The sequence below is a fragment of the Corythoichthys intestinalis genome, chromosome 2 (genome assembly GCF_030265065.1).
Source record: "Corythoichthys intestinalis isolate RoL2023-P3 chromosome 2, ASM3026506v1, whole genome shotgun sequence".
NCBI lineage: Eukaryota > Metazoa > Chordata > Actinopteri > Syngnathiformes > Syngnathidae > Corythoichthys > Corythoichthys intestinalis.
The window spans coordinates 48,487,680-48,505,477 of NC_080396.1; the positions used below are offsets into that span (position 1 = coordinate 48,487,680).

General features: G+C 39.3%; 1 protein-coding gene across 1 annotated transcript; it reads left to right on the plus strand.

Moving 5' to 3' along the window:
- Nucleotides 1–5,944: 5,944 nt before the first annotated feature.
- lamtor5 (late endosomal/lysosomal adaptor, MAPK and MTOR activator 5) lies at nt 5,945–17,771 on the plus strand. The gene is made up of 4 exons (XM_057824330.1): nt 5,945–6,103; nt 6,186–6,247; nt 9,035–9,152; nt 17,539–17,771. The coding sequence occupies exons 1-4, from the start codon at nt 6,069–6,071 to the stop codon at nt 17,597–17,599; spliced, it is 276 nt and encodes a 91-aa protein (XP_057680313.1). The 5' UTR covers nt 5,945–6,068; the 3' UTR covers nt 17,600–17,771.
- Nucleotides 17,772–17,798: the final 27 nt, after the last annotated feature.

Sequence of the window (17,798 nt, forward strand, 5' to 3'; positions counted from 1 at the left end):
ACTCCCTCTCCAGGATCCTCTCTTTATCCACTTGGGCTCCCTCAACTCACAACCCACCCACTTCGAGTGTGAGGTATCCCCACGCCAGCCTCATCAGATGCTTGCAAATGGCGGGAATCCATATGCTGATGGACAGTGGTTTTTCTTTTTCTCTTTCATACGTTCTTAACACATCTCAGACTCCATCAATTCAATGTACAGTATTATAAATATGTTTTAAAAGCCAGGTTTTTGTGATGAAAAAAAAAAAAACAACAACAACAAAACAAAAAGAAAACCAAAACAGTCCAATATAAGAAGCAGCAGTCAAATACTGTTAATATTCAGTGTCTTCCACTCCTTTGTTGTCACAAAGACCATTCAAAACAGGCTCTTTTTATTGGCAACTGTTTGACGATTGAATTTCCTTTTCCTTTTGACAGGCATCTAACTGATAAAAACATTTCCAAAAAATTGAAGAAGAGGAAAGGCTAAAAAAGATGTTATTTATTAGTATTATTAATTACTAAATAGGAATAATTACTACTGCAATCATATTTTTGACCACACCTACTAAATCCTTGCGAAACCATTTTCCTACTTGATGCAGTTTTTAACCCGTACTACTCAAGTGAATTTCTTTCAAAAATCTTTTCCTGAGATGAAATGACAATACCTGAGATAATGGAGTTGCAAAAGTATGCATGCCCTCTTGTAATTGGAAGCTGTTCAGAATCAACCAATCATGAACTCATCTTCAATTGCGTGTGTCTGAATCACCCCAAATAAAATTCAGCTGTAATGTCAGTTGTCCATAATATTTTAGAGCCTGGAATGGGGTAAGGCTTCATTAAACCAGACTGTGAGTCAAGTCTCCGTTTGGGATTTGAATCTTTTGGCTGATTTAGCGTGGCTGGCATATGCAGGCCACATGCAGCAAAACAACGCTATGTAATCGATGAAGTGTGTAAGTGTGTGTCAGCTTTTGATTTAGCATATAGGTTTAGTGAGCATTATTAAGATGTGACCCTGCTGCAGTACCGCTGATGGATTCCTCCAATGTTCCGGCCACATAATCATATCGAGTCATTTCTGCTCCATCAGCAGTGCCTCTGAGGCCTGCCTGTCTTCAGGTTTACTTTTCTTCAAAATCCATCAGCATAATGATGCACAAATTAAAAAAGCTTATAGCCATCGCATTTATGCAATCCATGATGATAAATGCGGTGTTCATACCGTATGTGATTAATGTTTGGATATTTTCATGCTGATGTATTAGAAGAGCGGTGCTGAAACTTTTCGCACTATCAGCCCCTAACCCTAAAAATCTTAGATATCCAGAGCGTTGTCATTGCAAACATTGAACTACAGTAACCATCAGGGCTATTATCTTTAACAGCAAGGGAATGATTTTTTTCATCAGAAAACTATATTTCCATATTACTGTAAGTTACTCCTGTGGCCCTTGTTAGGATAATCAGCATGGAAGATAAAAGAAAAAAAAAAAACACACATTTTATTTATAACGCACTTTACATTTGTAAAACAAATCTCAAAGTGCACAAAGTATTATACAAAAGAATGTGATTTAAAAAAAAAATTGGACTAATTTAACTCACTGAATGATCACTTGGCCAGCCCTTATAGTCAAAGTGGACTGGATGTCTATTACAATCAATAGCAATGAATTTGTTAAAAAAAGCACGAGTGTGCTACTACAGGCTGAAGGTTAGGATGTAGAGTGTGCATGCCCTCTACTGGATAACTCCTAACCTACAGGCAACAATGAGTCTGGATTCATAAAAATAAAAAAATAGGCTCGAAGGATCGATGTATCCCAAGGATATACACCGAGCAAATTTTATTGTTGATCCATCCCCAAATCATGGAGGAATAGATTAAAAAAAAATGACAGTGCACACATCCCCAAGAACAACAACATGAGCAGCGACATGACAGGCCTTCAGCCTTGAAAAAAAATGTGTGTGGCTGCTTCCTAGCAGTGGGCCAGGAAGTGCTCAAATGTTTATAAAATGACAGAGAGAGGATTCGTACCAGAACCCAAGTGTGTCAGTCCGCACTTTTAGCCAAGACTGTTTTTGTTCCACAGAATTTTTTTTAAGTATCTCCTGTATATAGAAAACCAAAATATTACTCTACAGGGTTTTTGAGGATATCTCTCGACCTACCTACCTACATACCTACCTACATACACAGGCGTCGCATCCCATTAGGCAAGGCAGGCAATTGCCTAGGGCTCCCAGCCAGCAGGGGCCCCCAGAGGTCTACATGTTTAAGATAGTCCAATCAGCTATTAATACCAAATGATTGTTTAAAAAGAGTGACACACCAAGTACTCTCTGGAAAGTCCTTTGCGGAGTTGTTTTACGTTGATTTTCACAGGCCACCTCATTATTCATGTAACTACTTAAAGAAATGGTGATTTCCCCCCCAAAAAAGTCTATTAATGAGTCTATCACATTTCTCGTCCAATGAAAAATATAACATATATGCATCTAAAATAATCCTAAACAATTTTATTAGCAAATCTAATACTTTCGGTCGGTAGTCCACCAACCAGTGGTTTTTACGGAATAATTTGAATTTGGTGGGTCGTAGGGCCAATCTGACTACTGATTTTACACCCGATGGTGGTATTTTTGTGTTGCTACTCTTTCTTCTATTGCTCCAAGTCCAACTGTCCCCCTTACTTGCCTGGGGACCCTTGCTACGCCTCTGTACATACATACATACATACATACATACATACATACATACATACATACATACATACATACACTGCTGGACAAAAGTATTGGTACCCCTGCAATTCTGTCAGATAATGCTCAATTTCTCCCAGAAAATTATTGCAATTACAAATTCTTTAGTAGTAATATCTTAATTTATTTTACTTGCAATGGAAAAACACAACAGAGAATGAAAAGAAAAAAAATCATTTTATACAAAGCTCCAAAAATGGGCCAGACAAAAGTATTGGCACCCTTTGAAAAATCACGTGTGGCTTCTCTAATTTGTTTAATTAACAGCAACAGTTAATGACCTGTGGCACATAACAGGTGGTGGCAATACCTAAATCACACTTGCAGCCAGTTAAAATGGATTAAAGTTGACTCAACCTCAGTCCTGTGTCCTTGTGTGTACCACATTGAGCATGGAGAAAAGAAAGAAGACCAAAGAACTGTCTAAGGACTTAAGAAGCAAAATTGTGAGGAAGCATGGGCAATCTCAAGGCTACAAGTCCATCTCCAAAGACCTGAATGTTCCTGTGTCTACCGTGCGCAGTGTTATCAATAAGTGTAAAGCCCATGGCACTGTGGCTAACCTCCCTAGATGTGGACGGAAAAGATAAATTGACAAGAGATTCAAACGAAAGATTGTGCGCACGGTGGATAGAGAAACTCGACTAACATCCAAACAAGTTCAAGCTGTCCTGCAGTCCGAGAGTACAACAGTGTGAACCCATACTATCCGTCGGCATCTGAATGAAAAGGACTCTGTGGTAAGATACGCAGAAAGCCCCCGCTTCTGACCCAGAGACATAAAAAGCCAGGCTGGAGTTTGCCAAAACTTACCTGAGAAAGCCAAAAACGTTTTGGAATAATGTTCTCTGGTCAGATAATACAAAAGTACAGCTTTTTAGGAAAAGGCATCAACATAGAGTTTACAGGATAAAAAACAAGGCCTTCAGAGAAAAGAACATGGTCCCCACAGTCAAACATGGCGGAGGTTTCCTGATGTTTTGGTGTTGCTTTGCTGCCTCTGGTACTGGACTGCTTGACCCTGTTCATTGCATTATGAAGTCTGAAGACTACCAACAAATTTTGCAGCACAATGTAGGGCCCAGTGTGAAAAAGGACAATGACCCAAAACACACTTCAAAAAGCACTAGTAAAATGGTTTGAGAGAAAGCACTGGATACTCCTAAAGTGGCCAGCAATGAGTCCAGACCTGAATCCGATAGATCACCTGTGGAGAGATCTGAAAATGGCAGTTTGGAGAAGGAACTCTTCAAATCTCAGAGACCTGGAGCAGTTTTTTCATTCTCTTTTGTGTTTTTTCATTGCAAGCAAAATAAATGAAGATATTACTACCAAAACATTTGTAATTGCAATCATTTTCTGGGAGAAATTGAGCATTATCTGACAGAATTTCAGGAGTGCGAATACTTTTGGTCAGTCAGCCTGTCTGTCTGTCAGTCCGTCCGTCCGTCCATACGTCCTTCTGTCTATCTATTACAGTGATCCCTCGTTACTTCCCGCTTCAAACTTCGCGCCCTCAGTCCATACTCTCACTCTCCCTCCCTCCTTCCCTCCCTCCCTGATCTTTGTTGGTCAGGCAGTGAGTGCACTGGAGTTGCTTATTAAAGTTGACAATGACTGATGGACGTTGATGTTTGATGTTGCCAGAGAAGCGAGCTTCAAAGCGCCGCATGCGTCAATAATCGTTTAACTTGTTAAATAGTCGGTTGCAACTCATTGTGTGAAAGTGAGCAGCTTGAGAGGATTTGAGTGGACTCAATGAAGCATTTACTAAAGCCAAGCATTTTTGTGCTTTATTGTTGTGTAAAAATAATTCAGTGGGACAGTTATATATTTAAAACTTAGCATAATTATTACATTTGAAGTGCTTTAAAACAATCAATTGAAATATATATATATATATATGTTAATATAGTTATATAGTATAGTTATATAAGTTTTTTTTTTAAATGATACTTCTCTCTCTCTCATATATATATATATATATATATATATATATATATATATATATATATATATATACATGTATATATATATATATATATATACCTGCCATAGCAGATTCACGGCACATTAAGCCCCGGAACTATTTTTAATTTGTCCGTTTTAACCTGGAGACCACCGTTTACAGACGTTGCGCAACCACTTTTGTTTCAACCCAGCCATAAAAAGAAGGTAACTAATTATATTTATTATTCGAAATGTCTTTCATTTTTAGCTTAGAATCATTAATTGATGTGGAATATTTTGTTTAAAAAAAACAAAAAACGACTTTAAAAAAAATGATTCACTCGCATATTTTAAACTTTTAAACAAAGTACATCACAGTGAAAAAAACGGTGTCTGTAAATAAGTCACGGACATCTACCTAAAAACTATCGCTTAATTGTATTTTTTTGTCACTGTCGCATTTTCCCTGATATTTTAGATGATAAATAATCGATCCAAACAAAGAAAAAAAAACAAACAAACAAAAAAACATTTCCCAGGGTAAAGATATGAAAAAGGAAATCTCGACTACTCATAGATGTCTGCGATTTCTGCATCGCGACCCTTGTTTTATTACCATGTTTCACCCATAAAATCCCCCCAAAATCCAGCTTTGACCATTCGCAGCTGTGTCTTGGCACTCGGTGATACATGCTGTATGGAATTTTTGGATTGATAAGAGGTAAGTACGCGATAATACCTCATTAAAATCATGGCATCTTTAATTGTGCTCAGCCGTGCTCTCAGCTCCAGCTAGGGTTTTGCCGTTTAAAAAAAATAATAAATAAATAAATTCTAAAATGCCTTTCGGTTCAATTTTTTTCCTCCACCAGAAAAATGAGATTTTAATCTTTCCAATGATGTATCACACATGCATATAGGACAGTTTTGAAATTTGGCCAAATTGGGGCTTCAGAGCGGAACTTCAAGTCACCTGAGTGTTTTCCGCTATATATATATTTATATATTTCCAATGCTAAATCTGAATACATACATTGAACACGCACAAAAAATGGGGGGGGGTATTTCTCGGTTTTTACTTATCGCGGCGGGTTCTGATCCCCATTAACCGCGAAAAACGAGGGATCATTGTATATCTATCCCATCAAATATATCTATATATTATATATAAAAAAATTTGACGTCCATGGGTTATACAATTAGCCCATTTGGCCTTCGCGCCGACTCGTAGTACTTCGAAGCATGAACGTGGGGTGTCATGTGACAGTCAGCTGACTCCTAACCGGAAAAATATCAAAACACCAAATCGTGACATTTTCCTCACCATTTTACACAGGTTATATTTTAGCTTAATAAACGATGGAGTCGACACTAGAGCAACACCTTGACGAAACGTGAGTCATGCTGAGTCCCCTTTTGACCTTGTTTACTATTTATTTACACCACAAAATGTTGTTTTCCCCACCCGGTTTCTAGCATGAAGAATCCAGCAGTTGTCGGCGTTCTTTGTACGGACGAGCAAGGACACAACCTGGCATGTACGTCAACTTACAGTTTCGTCTCAAGGTTTTTCAGCTTCAAAACGGATTTTAATGTTTCACTAAAACTGTTGGGTGCCAATGAGAGTGATAGCGGTCCAATTCATGTCGATTGCGAGGACTGGCAGTGAGGTAAAAATGAAGTGGAAGTCTATCAATGGCACTGAAACGTGATCATTTACGATCGGTACTCCCAGTTAAAATGAATTCGATATCTATCAACGTCAATGGAAGCAATTAGCATTTGTACTCCAGTACAGTCACACTATATTGGTAGGCTATCAGCTGAAGATTTTATTGAAATGCACGATACAAAAAAGATATCAAGTAGTACTTTTAACCCTTTCACGCACGAATTATGATTTTTTTAAAACACTTAAAGCAGGGGTCAGGAACCTTTTTGGCTGAGAGAGCCATGAATGCCACATATTTTTAAATGTAATTCCGTGAGAGCCATACAATATGTTTACAACTAAAAATACAAGTAACGTGTACATTGTATGTAATTTCAACACTTTTAAAGTACAATAAGTCTCTGAATTTTCTTTAATAACATCGCTATGCTGTTGCTAATCACTGATGAGTATTTCTAACCATTAATGCGACTTTAGGTGCTGCATGGTTTTGCTGATGGCTTTGTAGTCTGGTTAATACTTGGTGAGGTTAAGCTTCATGCAGACGTTGAGAAACTCAGGATGCGCCTCTTTTCATGTTCATAACAAAGCGCCACGAATCCTCTGTTTTTCCCCACCATGCACGGAGCACCATCAGTGCACATCGAAACAAGTTTATCCATCGGTAGATTTTTTTCTTTAGCAAACTCAGTGAAGAACTTGAATAAATCCTCCCCACTTATTTTCCCTTTCATAGTCAAAACTGCGAGACTTTCCTCATCTAGTGTGTCACCTGCTTAAAAGTACGATACTTACGTCTTTTTTTCGTTTAGCCCTCTTCTCAAAAGGGTTTCTAAAATTAAGCGATTAAAACGCGGGAAGCTTACTTCATGATCTCATGCACATACGCACATTGGCCGCTATTTTCTACAGCAAAATACAGCTACCCCGCTTGAGCAGTGTCTCTGCCTCATCTACGTTGCCTATGCGATTAATAAACGGATAGATTGACTGTGAACTGGCTTTCTAGTCGCCGGGGACCGTCGCCATTTTGCGCAATGCAAATCTTAATTCTATAATTTTTTTACACTTCCCCCTCACTAAAGTTTTTTTTTTTTTTTTTTTACAACAGAAAATGTAACAGTAGCCACGTTTACATGCTGACTTTTATTCATACCGATTCAAATCATTCCGAATGGAAATTTCAGATCAGCTGTTTACATGTCACTTCATCTATTCCGATCCAGCGTTTACATGTGTCTGCCTTTATTCCGAAAGGACGTTTGACAACTGCCGTCTGACATGCGCAGATTAATCAAAACAAAGCGTCACGTTGCAAAACATGGAGATCGATCGTCAGAGTGCTGCTGTTTTAACTTTAACCCACTTGTTGTGTTTGTGGGGTCGTATCCGCTAACGCTTCTGCTGTTTTGCTCTTTTGCCTTGTAGTAGCCGCTTGTCAGCGTTTTCCACCGGTTTCTAATCTGGTCAACGCTCCGGTCTATTCCGGCTTCGTGTAACCTCTCGTGAACTTTTTTAAATAGTTCACTGTTCCTCGTTTTACGCCCGTCTAAGCGAGCAATTATATTCAATTCTTTTAAAGTTTGAATTAAATACAATCTTTCCGCTGGACTCCAATTAGGTGCGCTGTGCTTGGAAGCCATGTTGCAAGTGACGTTACTTACGTCACCAAGTGACGTCACCACGTCAGTACGGAGCATGTGCAGAAAGAACGCAACCAGACACCATTCCGCTTCCCTGTTTACATGATATAATTTTACTTCTAATCGGTTTGGGAAAAGGAATATTCCACCCCTGTGAATCGGAATGAAATTCCATTCGGTTTGGGCCTGTTCATTCCGAATTAGGTGTTTATATGGAACACATTTATTCGGTTTGAACAAATATTCCGATTGTAATTGGAATATTTGGCTCCATGTAAACATGGCAAGTGGCAGTCAGATATCATTTTAATTCTTTTCAGGTCATTCATTGTCAGAAGCGGCACGGCACAACGTCATGCTAAAAAATAAGTTAAAAATATCAAAATGGCTTACCTCTTTGTCCTCTGAAAGACAATGCTAACCCATCAAAATGTTTACTGCATAAATGTTTACTGCCGAGCTGGCGTTAAAAGTCTGCGCAAGTTTATCCATTCTTCACATTTTTTCCTTCAAGTTTTTGGTTTCGGGAAGTATGAAGAAAACATCCTTCATATGTCGTAATGTCTACAGTCGTTTTTACAAGTTCCAAAAAAAGCAATGTGTGATCAGCATGTTTGTTTATGAAAGATTACCGGAGAAAAGTAGCATAATTAACATGATTTCTCTATGCGAGGGCGGGTCTATAATCTCCCACTTCTGTGTTACTTCCGCTTTAAGATGTGACGTCACGGTCTAAAAATAGCATGCGTGCAGAACGCCATTGATAAAAGTTAATATATTTGTAACGACCAAATATGATCACTTGCCCTATACAGGATTAACGGTCTTAAGGGCCATCTCTTGAATAGCTGTCCTCTGTAGTGACAACTGGTTCTGAAAGGTTTAATGCAAGTTCAAAAAGTGTGTGAGATGGGTTCAGTTGTACGGATGAGTGAAAAAACAATCAATACTTTCCCTGTTTGATGTTTGTTCCTTAATAATTGCTCTTCTTGTGTGTAAACCCCAAACAGGCCGTGGCTCGCTCTCGGACGAGCATGGAGGTGTGGTGTCCGTTTTGGCCAAACAGGCTGCCGCGCTCACCAGAGACCCGACGGACATACCCACCGTGTGCCTGGAGTCTGATTCCGGGTGAGTACAGACTCTAAATTTGTCTTCATACAGCATCTTTCTCACTTTTTGTTGACCTGTGGGAGGGGTTTAGCTTGTCTGCTTATCAGCTCAGAAAAGAAAATTGCTCAAGGTCTTGAACGTAAATGTCCCTTGACATCAGGTGGACACGACCTGTATTCGATCAACTGGGATTAACTCCAGTTGGGGGTCATCCTAAATCCGTTTATCATTTGTTCAATCAATTTTCAAATTCAAATCAAAAACAAATTAGCTAGAAATGTGAGCTTTTAGCATTTTTCGTTGAATTTAATACCACGAAAGTTGTCTGAGTTACACACGTGAACTATTTAAAACACGTGTATGTGATTCCTTTGACTCCCACAAGTAAATAAATACATTTTGTTTTATTTAATACAATGAATGTTGTCTGCTTTGCACACGTGGAACTATTCAAAACAGTTTAACACTGATTAACTGGAAATTAACTCTGATCAAGACAAATATGTTAATATATTTTGGGTCGGCAAAATGGATAAACCAAATCGAATAGCTTTTCAGATGCCATTTTTTAATGTAAATATCAAATTGAAAAATTAAGCAATTCTGTGTTATTTCAATTCAATGCATTGAAGGAAAATTGCCAACAGCTCATCTTTCTGTCAATTTATTTGATTTGAATTTGAAAATTGATTGAAGTGGCTGATTGAAATCCATGATCAAATGATACACAGATTTTCCTTGACCCCAATGAAGAAAACCAAACTGGGAAAATGGATGAATGGAATACATTATAGAACATAGGGTGACTCATACTCATTTGTTTCTCTTTACTAACATTTTAACATAATTAGTCCAAAAAAAAAAAAAAAATCTGTTACTGGTACATATGAAAAAAAATGAAATAGTAACTCATTTGACTTTTTAATGGTCATGCTACCACCTAGTGGACATTTTCCTAACTTCTTCCAGTGACGTGTGGGTTTAAGATGGAAGTCATTTAAAAAAAAAAAAAAACAATCATAATATGTGGCAAGGTGAACACTTCTTAATAGATCTATTTAACAGTTCAGGATCTTGAGTTTAATTTTGTTCTCCATCCTCTGTTGAGTTTGCATATTAACCCTGTGCTTGCGTGGAATTTCTTTGGTTTCCTCCCACATTCCCAAAGCACACATGCTAGGCTGACTAAAGTTGTTTTTTTGTTCGTTTGATTTTTTCCCCCAAATCTATTCATGCCCTAAAATCGGATGGCCACCAGTTCAGGGTGTTCCCAGTCTCCTGCCCAATATATTGTATATTTGTTTGTTTGTTAAAACGTTCAAAACTGTGTATTGTGAATTGTAAGACCCTGCATTTAAGTACTGTTAATAAATGGGTTATAATCACTTGTAATTAAACATTCCTGTAAACTTAACGTTTTTATTTTACTGACCCCCCCAGCCCCTCTCAAAAAAACATGGTGGGATGACAGTGTGCTTCTTTACCACCAGGCTTAGGCTTTTGCAAATTTTATGGCAGGAAACCCTTGAATGTATACGATTACATACATATTAGATGTAAAATTGATATTTGATATTTTCTGCGTCCTATATGGTATAGACCCTACTCACGTGACGTCACAGCCACGCCCCTGCGCCATGTTGTCCATATACTCGTCATGTTAATGCATTAGCGCTTCGTAAATTCCTCCTATTATGGCGTGTTTTTCTGCTCGTTAACATTAATAATCAAAATGGTGAAATCGTGTGTGGCGGTCGGTTGCAAAAACAGAGAAGATAGACGGATAGACTTGAAGTTTTACCGTATTCCGAGAGACCCAGAGAGGAGAGCGAGATTGACTGCTGCAATTCGACGAGAAAACTGGGCTTCAAACGACTACCACAGATTATGTAGTAGTCATTTTATATCTGGTAAGATGCATTTAATATATATTTAGAGGGTTTTGGGCTGACAACCACAATTAAGATCATTGCTAGGCTAATCGCCGACAACATACACTCAGACGTTGTGAATGAACTACCTGAAAATATATAATTATAAGGGGATAATAAGACAGTTGTCATACAATTAATTTACAATTTCACTATTGAGGCCAAAAGCCAAAAAATAAATTCAACTAGGGACAATCTGGAGTAGTGCTATCGCACTTCATATTTATGACATATTATATATGTATGTAGTGAGAGTGCTATCGCTAAACCATATAAACATTAAAACCCCTAGCTCCATTGACAAATGACATGAAATACATTAGACTTGACAGTGGATGTTAGCAAGAACAAAAGATTTTGAATTGAAAATTTCGTAACTCACCTTCCCGAGCACAAGATTCCTGCCGAATTTTCGTGTACGAGGACCTGTTTCACCCAACCAGCAACGTAGCATTTTTAAGTTTTTCAAACTTTCGTGAGAATAGGCTGATTTTGTGTGGACAAGATAGTTGTAAATATCAGGGTCAGGCAAAGACGGCGAAGACAGCGGGTCGAAAAACATCGATTTAGGCATCAAATAAGGATCTGGCGAATGGATAAATTGAAGCTTTTCCACATAACGCCTTTTATGCAACGCATCCAATGAGTTTACGGCGTCAGATAACACCGGGGCTTCCATGAATTGCTCTTTAACTTGCACGACTAATTGAAAACAATGAGAATAGGTCTAAAAAATACAGACAATATGGCGGCCGGATACAGCGACACGTCATTTTGTGAGGTAGGTGAGTAGGGTCTATACTGGGGACGGGTTTCAATAAGCTTCGGCTTCTCCCGTCAGCCCGTTTCTTTTCGGTTTGAATATGCCTGAAGGGAAAATTAAAAAAAAAAAAAAAAGTCTATGATGATTTATATGCTTTCTATGTATAGTCTTATCTATCCATCCATCCATCCATCTTCAACCACTTATCCGGATTCGGGTCGTGGAGGCAGCAGTTTCAGGAGGGAACCACCTGGTTCTGGGCCTGCCCCGAGGTCTCCTACCAGCTGGACGTGTCAGGAACACCTCCCTAGGGAGGCGGCATGGTGGCATCCGCACCAGATGCCGAACCACCTCAACGGACTCCTTTCTATGTGAAGGAGCACCGGCTCGACTCTGAGCCTCTTGCGAATAGCAGCGTTTCTCACCCTGTCTTTAAGTGAGACACCAGTTATCCGCCTGAGAAAGCCCATTTCGGCCGCTTGTACCCATGTTCTTGTCCTTTCGGTCATGACCCATCGTTCATGACCATAGGTGAGGGTAGGAACGAAAATCGAACGGTAGATGGAGAGCTTTCCCTCTCGGCTCAGCTCCCTCTTCGTTGCAACAATGCGATAAAGCTACTGCAATACTGCTCCTGCTGCCCCGATTGTCCATCCAATCTCACACTCCATTGTTCTCTCACTAATGAACAAGACCCCGAGATACTTGTACTCCTTCACTTGAGGCAGGACCTCATTCCCTACCCAGAGAAGGCAATCCACTGGTTTCCTGCAGAGAACCATGGCCTTGAATTTGGAGGTGCTGATCGTCATCCATGCCGCCTCACACTCGGCTGCGGAGTGCTGCAGGTCACAGGCTGATGATGCAAACAGGGCCACATCATCTGGAAAAAGCAGCGATGCAATCCTCAGCCCACCAAAGACCAAACTGTAAACCCTCTCCACCACAACTACGCTATATACTGTCCATAAAAATGACGAACAGAATTGGTGACAAAGCGCAACCCTGGCGAATGCCAACACCCACTTGGAAAAAGTCTGCCTTACTGCCGAGGACATGGACACAACTCTCACTTTGGGTGCACAGGGATTGGATAGCCCTAAGGAGTGGCCCCCTCACCCCATACTCCCGCAGTACCTTCCACAGTATATCCTCCACAAAGCACATGCAGACTGGATGAGCATACTCCCAAGCCCCTTCCAGGATCTGATGTTCCAGGGCCAGGACGGAACCCACATTGTTCCTCCTCAATCGGAGGTTCGACAATCGGCCGGATCCTTCTTTCCAGTACCTCGGAGTACTTTCCTAGGGAGGCTGAGAAGTGTGATGCCTAGTCTTATGTTTATTTAATTAGAGTACATTTTGAATGGTAATGCTGTATAGCAGGGTTCACCAAATCTGGACCTCGATGCCATCTATCCTGTGTTTTCCTCGTCTCTCTCCCCTAACACACCTGAATCAAATGATTATGTCATCAGCAACCTCTCCAGAAGCCTGATAATGATCCTAATTATTTGATTCAGGTGTGTTGGAGGAGGGAGACATAAAAAAACACGACAGGAAAAGTGGCTCCGAGGTCCGGATTTAGTGAACCCTGCTGTATAGCATCAAACATTGACACAATGCTCTATTTACATTACACAGTATAACTTTATACATTGGAAAATACAATTTCCGGAGAAATTGCAATGGTAGCTTTGCGGTGATGGTTGGTGTATCGGATCACTTTCTGCTGATTTTGAGGCATCTTGGACTTCCTGTAGGTATCAGGTCACTCCTTGTTGATTTTGGGGCATTTTGGGTTGACTTCCTGTTCATATTGGGTCACTTCCTGTTGATATTGCCCTGTATAAATTAATGGGTATGTTTTTGTGAAGGTTTTGCGGAACCGTACGTTTTTTGGTAAAAACTATACACATTTGTGCCCCTCAGCGTCCTGAATTTTTTTATGTGTAAGTGATGTGATTTGGACAAAGTCTGTAGGACAAGTAGCACTTTGAAATTTCACACACACAAAAAAACGAACATTTTTGGAATGTCAAGCCAAAGAGTGCCTGCATCAAGGGACTACCGATCATGTTTTTTTGCTCCCGATCTGATTGTTTTAGTTTGAGTATTTGCCGATCCCGACATTTCCCGATCCGATTGCTTTTTTTTTTTTAATCCTGATTCAATTCCAATCATTCTCGATAATTTTTCCCGATCATATACATTTTGGCAATGCATTAAGAAAAAAATGAATAAAACTCGGACGAATATATACATTCAACATACAGTACATAATAGAGCTGGGAATCTTTGGGCACCTAACGATTCGATTATGATTACGATTCAGAGGCTCCGATTCCGATTATTGATGCACCCCCCTCCTTTTTTTTTTCTCTTTTTTTTAAAAAAATGTTTTGTACATTAGTTCCAAAATTGTTCAAAAATACTCTCAGGCTAAACCAACTACTATTTCAGTATCAAGTTAACATATACAGTGCCTTGCAAAAGTATTCGGCCCCCTTGAACCTTGCAACCTTTCGCCACATTTCAGGCTTCAAACATAAAGATATAAAATTTTTATTTTTTGTCAAGAATCAACAACAAGTGGGACACAATCGTGAAGTGGAACAAAATTTATTGGATAATTTAAACTTTTTTAACAAATAAAAAACTGAAAAGTGGGGCGTGCAATATTATTCGGCCCCCTTGCGTTAATACTTTGTAGCGCCACCTTTTGCTCCAATTACAGCTGCAAGTCGCTTGGGGTATGTTTCTATCAGTTTTGCACATGGAGAGACTGACATTCTTGCCCATTCTTCCTTGCAAAACAGCTCGAGCTCAGTGAGGTTGGATGGAGAGTGTTTGTGAACAGCAGTCTTCAGCTCTTTCCACAGATTTTCGATTGGATTCAGGTCTGGACTTTGACTTGGCCATTCTAACACCTGGATACGTTTATTTTTGAACCATTCCATTGTAGATTTGGCTTTATGTTTTGGATCATTGTCCTGTTGGAAGATAAATCTCCGTCCCAGTCTCAGGTCTTGTGCAGATACCAACAGGCTTTCTTCCAGAATGTTCCTGTATTTGGCTGCATCCATCTTCCCGTCAATTTTAACCATCTTCCCTGTCCCTGCTGAAGAGAAGCAGGCCCAAACCATGATGCTGCCACCACCATGTTTGACAGTGGGGATGGTGTGTTCAGGGTGATGAGCTGTGTTGCTTTTACGCCAAACATATCGTTTTGCATTGTGGCCAAAAAGTTCAATTTTGGTTTCATCTGACCAGAGCACCTTCTTCCTCATGTTTGGTGTGTCTCCCAGGTGGCTTGTGGCAAACTTTAAACGAGACTTTTTATGGATATCTTTGAGGAATGGCTTTCTTCTTGCCACTCTTCCATAAAGGCCAGATTTGTGCAGTGTACGACTGATTGTTGTCCTATGGACAGACTCTCCCACCTCAGCTGTAGATCTCTGCAGTTCATCCAGAGTGATCATGGGCCTCTTGGCTGCATCTCTCATCAGTTTTCTCCTTGTTTGAGAAGAAAGTTTGGAAGGACGGCCGGGTCTTGGTAGATTTGCAGTGGTCTGATGCTCCTTCCATTTCAATACGATGGCTTGCACAGTGCTCCTTGAGATGTTTAAAGCTTGGGAAATCTTTTTGTATCCAAATCCGGCTTTAAACTTCTACACAACAGTATCTCGGACCTGCCTGGTGTGTTCCTTGGTTTTCATAATGCTCTCTGCACTTTAAACAGAACCCTGAGACTATCACAGAGCAGGTGCATTTATACGGAGACTTGATTACACACCGGTGGATTCTGTTTATCAACATCGGTCATTTAGGACAACCTTGGATCATTCAGAGATCCTCACTGAACTTCTGGAGTGAGTTTGCTGCACTGAAAGTAAAGGGGCCGAATAATATTGCACGCCCCACTTTTCAGTTTTTTATTTGTTAAAAAAGTTTAAATTATCCAATAAATGTTGTTCCACTTCACGATTGTGTCCCACTTGTTGTTGATTCTTGACAAAAAAATTAAATTTCATATCTTTATGTTTGAAGCCTGAAATGTGGCGAAAGGTTGCAAGATTCAAGGGGGCCGAATACTTTTGCAAGGCACTGTAGCAGTAAAAAAATATACAAAAATAACAGTAAATAAAAAACTCCAGTCCCCATTCTATATCAGCAGCTTTAAACTACATTCAATTAATTTAATGTTGTGAATCAACCGTTAAAGTGGTTAAAATTGCTCCCATTATTCCATAATTTCCCTTTTGTCTATTTTCGACATGTGAACGTTTTAAAACTATTTTAAAGATAGATTCAAGTCAATATTTTACTAATTTAGTATTTTAGATAAAAAGTTAATTAGGTTTGCTTGGAAGGTTCGCTACAACAGCCTTGCAGGGAAGTGTACTGCTTTAAGATGGCGGCCGTTTACTACGCCCGCATCTAGCTTTTTGTTGATGTGCTGCTAATGCTGCCGAATCTATATTGCATCTAGTCCTATATAAATGATATATACCATAACATTATGTGGATGTACTTTGTAGCAGCTTTTCGGCAGCAGTCAGGTATGTTGTTGTGTTTTTTTTTTATCTCGTGGCATGAGTTGAGGTAGAGCCGTGAGTTGAGCATTGGCATTACCTGAGGGGCCGGGTAATGAGAAGCATGATGTTTAGCTACTCTCGCTCCGTTCCTCATTGTCCCGAAGACCGCGCGGCATGCTGAGTGTGTTGTACTTCCTCTTTACTTGGCATATTTCAATAATCGGAATTTGGATGTTTGTGAATCGTTCTCGAATCTTCCACGGCCGAATCGTGAATAATCTAAGAATCAGAAATTTTGCACACCTCTAGTACATAAGTACTGTATTTGTTTATTATGACAATAAATCCTCAAGATGGCATTTACATTATTAACATTCTTTCTGTGAGAGGGATCCACGTATAGAAAGACTTGTGACTTTGTATATTGTGACTAAATATTGCCATCTAGTGTATTTGTTGAGCTTTCAGTAAATGATACTGTAGCCATGCCCAAATGCATGATGGGAAGTGGAACCATGACTGTGCGTAGTGCTACCAATTGATATATCTTCTTTGCGTTGGAAAATAACATAAGGTGTTAAGAAAAAGATCAATTGCTACCTTGCTTCCCCACATTGCTTCTCATGATATTTCTAATCGTAGGGAGAGGGATTGTAAGACTTTAGCCAATTAAAAAAAGGCTCCAAAGGCTGCCAAAATTCACTCTACTCATTTTACGCTGCCTTTTATCTCTCTATATAGGTAAAACGGCGCCATTACAGATCGAGCGCGACAATGCCTGAGTGGGTCGTGCAGCGCATGCATTAATTGCGTTAAATATTTTAACGTGATACATTTAAAAAAAAAATTAATTACCGCCGTTATCGGGATAAATTTGATAACCCTACCTTAAGCCTAAATTAAAGACTCTGCATGAGTGTAACATATTATGTAACGTTAAATACAATTAGAAAACGATTTAATTAAAAAAAAAAAAAAAGCATGGCCGATATTTTTTTGCCGATTCCGATACTTTGAAAATGACGTGATGGGACATCTCTAGCTCAAACTCCTTTGACTGGGAGGTGCATGCTGAAGAGACACCATTGGGGAATAAAAATTGAGATTGGCTAATGAAGAAGATTGGCTAATGGGTGTGCTTTTTTTTCCTCTTCTTTCTGTATATTTTTCAGGAACATTTTGGTGAGAAGTCACGGGACTGTCACGGTTGCCGTTCACAAGATTTCCTCCTGAAAGAACGTTGACAAGAGAATGTACAGAAAATACTGTAATGGTTGTCTTCTGTCCCAAAGAATTTCTATGTTAGCTTGTATTTGTTTTAATGATTTTGTTTATAGAAGCTACATCTAATGAGAATTTTTTTTTTTGTGACCAAAATAAACTCAATCATTAATGATTTTCATCATGGAACTAGCACATTTTGAGTGGTAAA

What these genes read in the sequence shown, in the direction of transcription:
- lamtor5 (XM_057824330.1), top strand. Translation starts at nt 6,069, where the DNA reads ATGGAGTCGACACTAGAGCAACACCTTGACGAAAC. An exon ending in GCAAGGACACAACCTGGCAT is followed by an intron (nt 6,248 to 9,034) that starts GTACGTCAACTT and finishes AACCCCAAACAG; the next exon opens with GCCGTGGCTCGCTCTCGGAC. An exon ending in TGCCTGGAGTCTGATTCCGG is followed by an intron (nt 9,153 to 17,538) that starts GTGAGTACAGAC and finishes TATATTTTTCAG; the next exon opens with GAACATTTTGGTGAGAAGTC.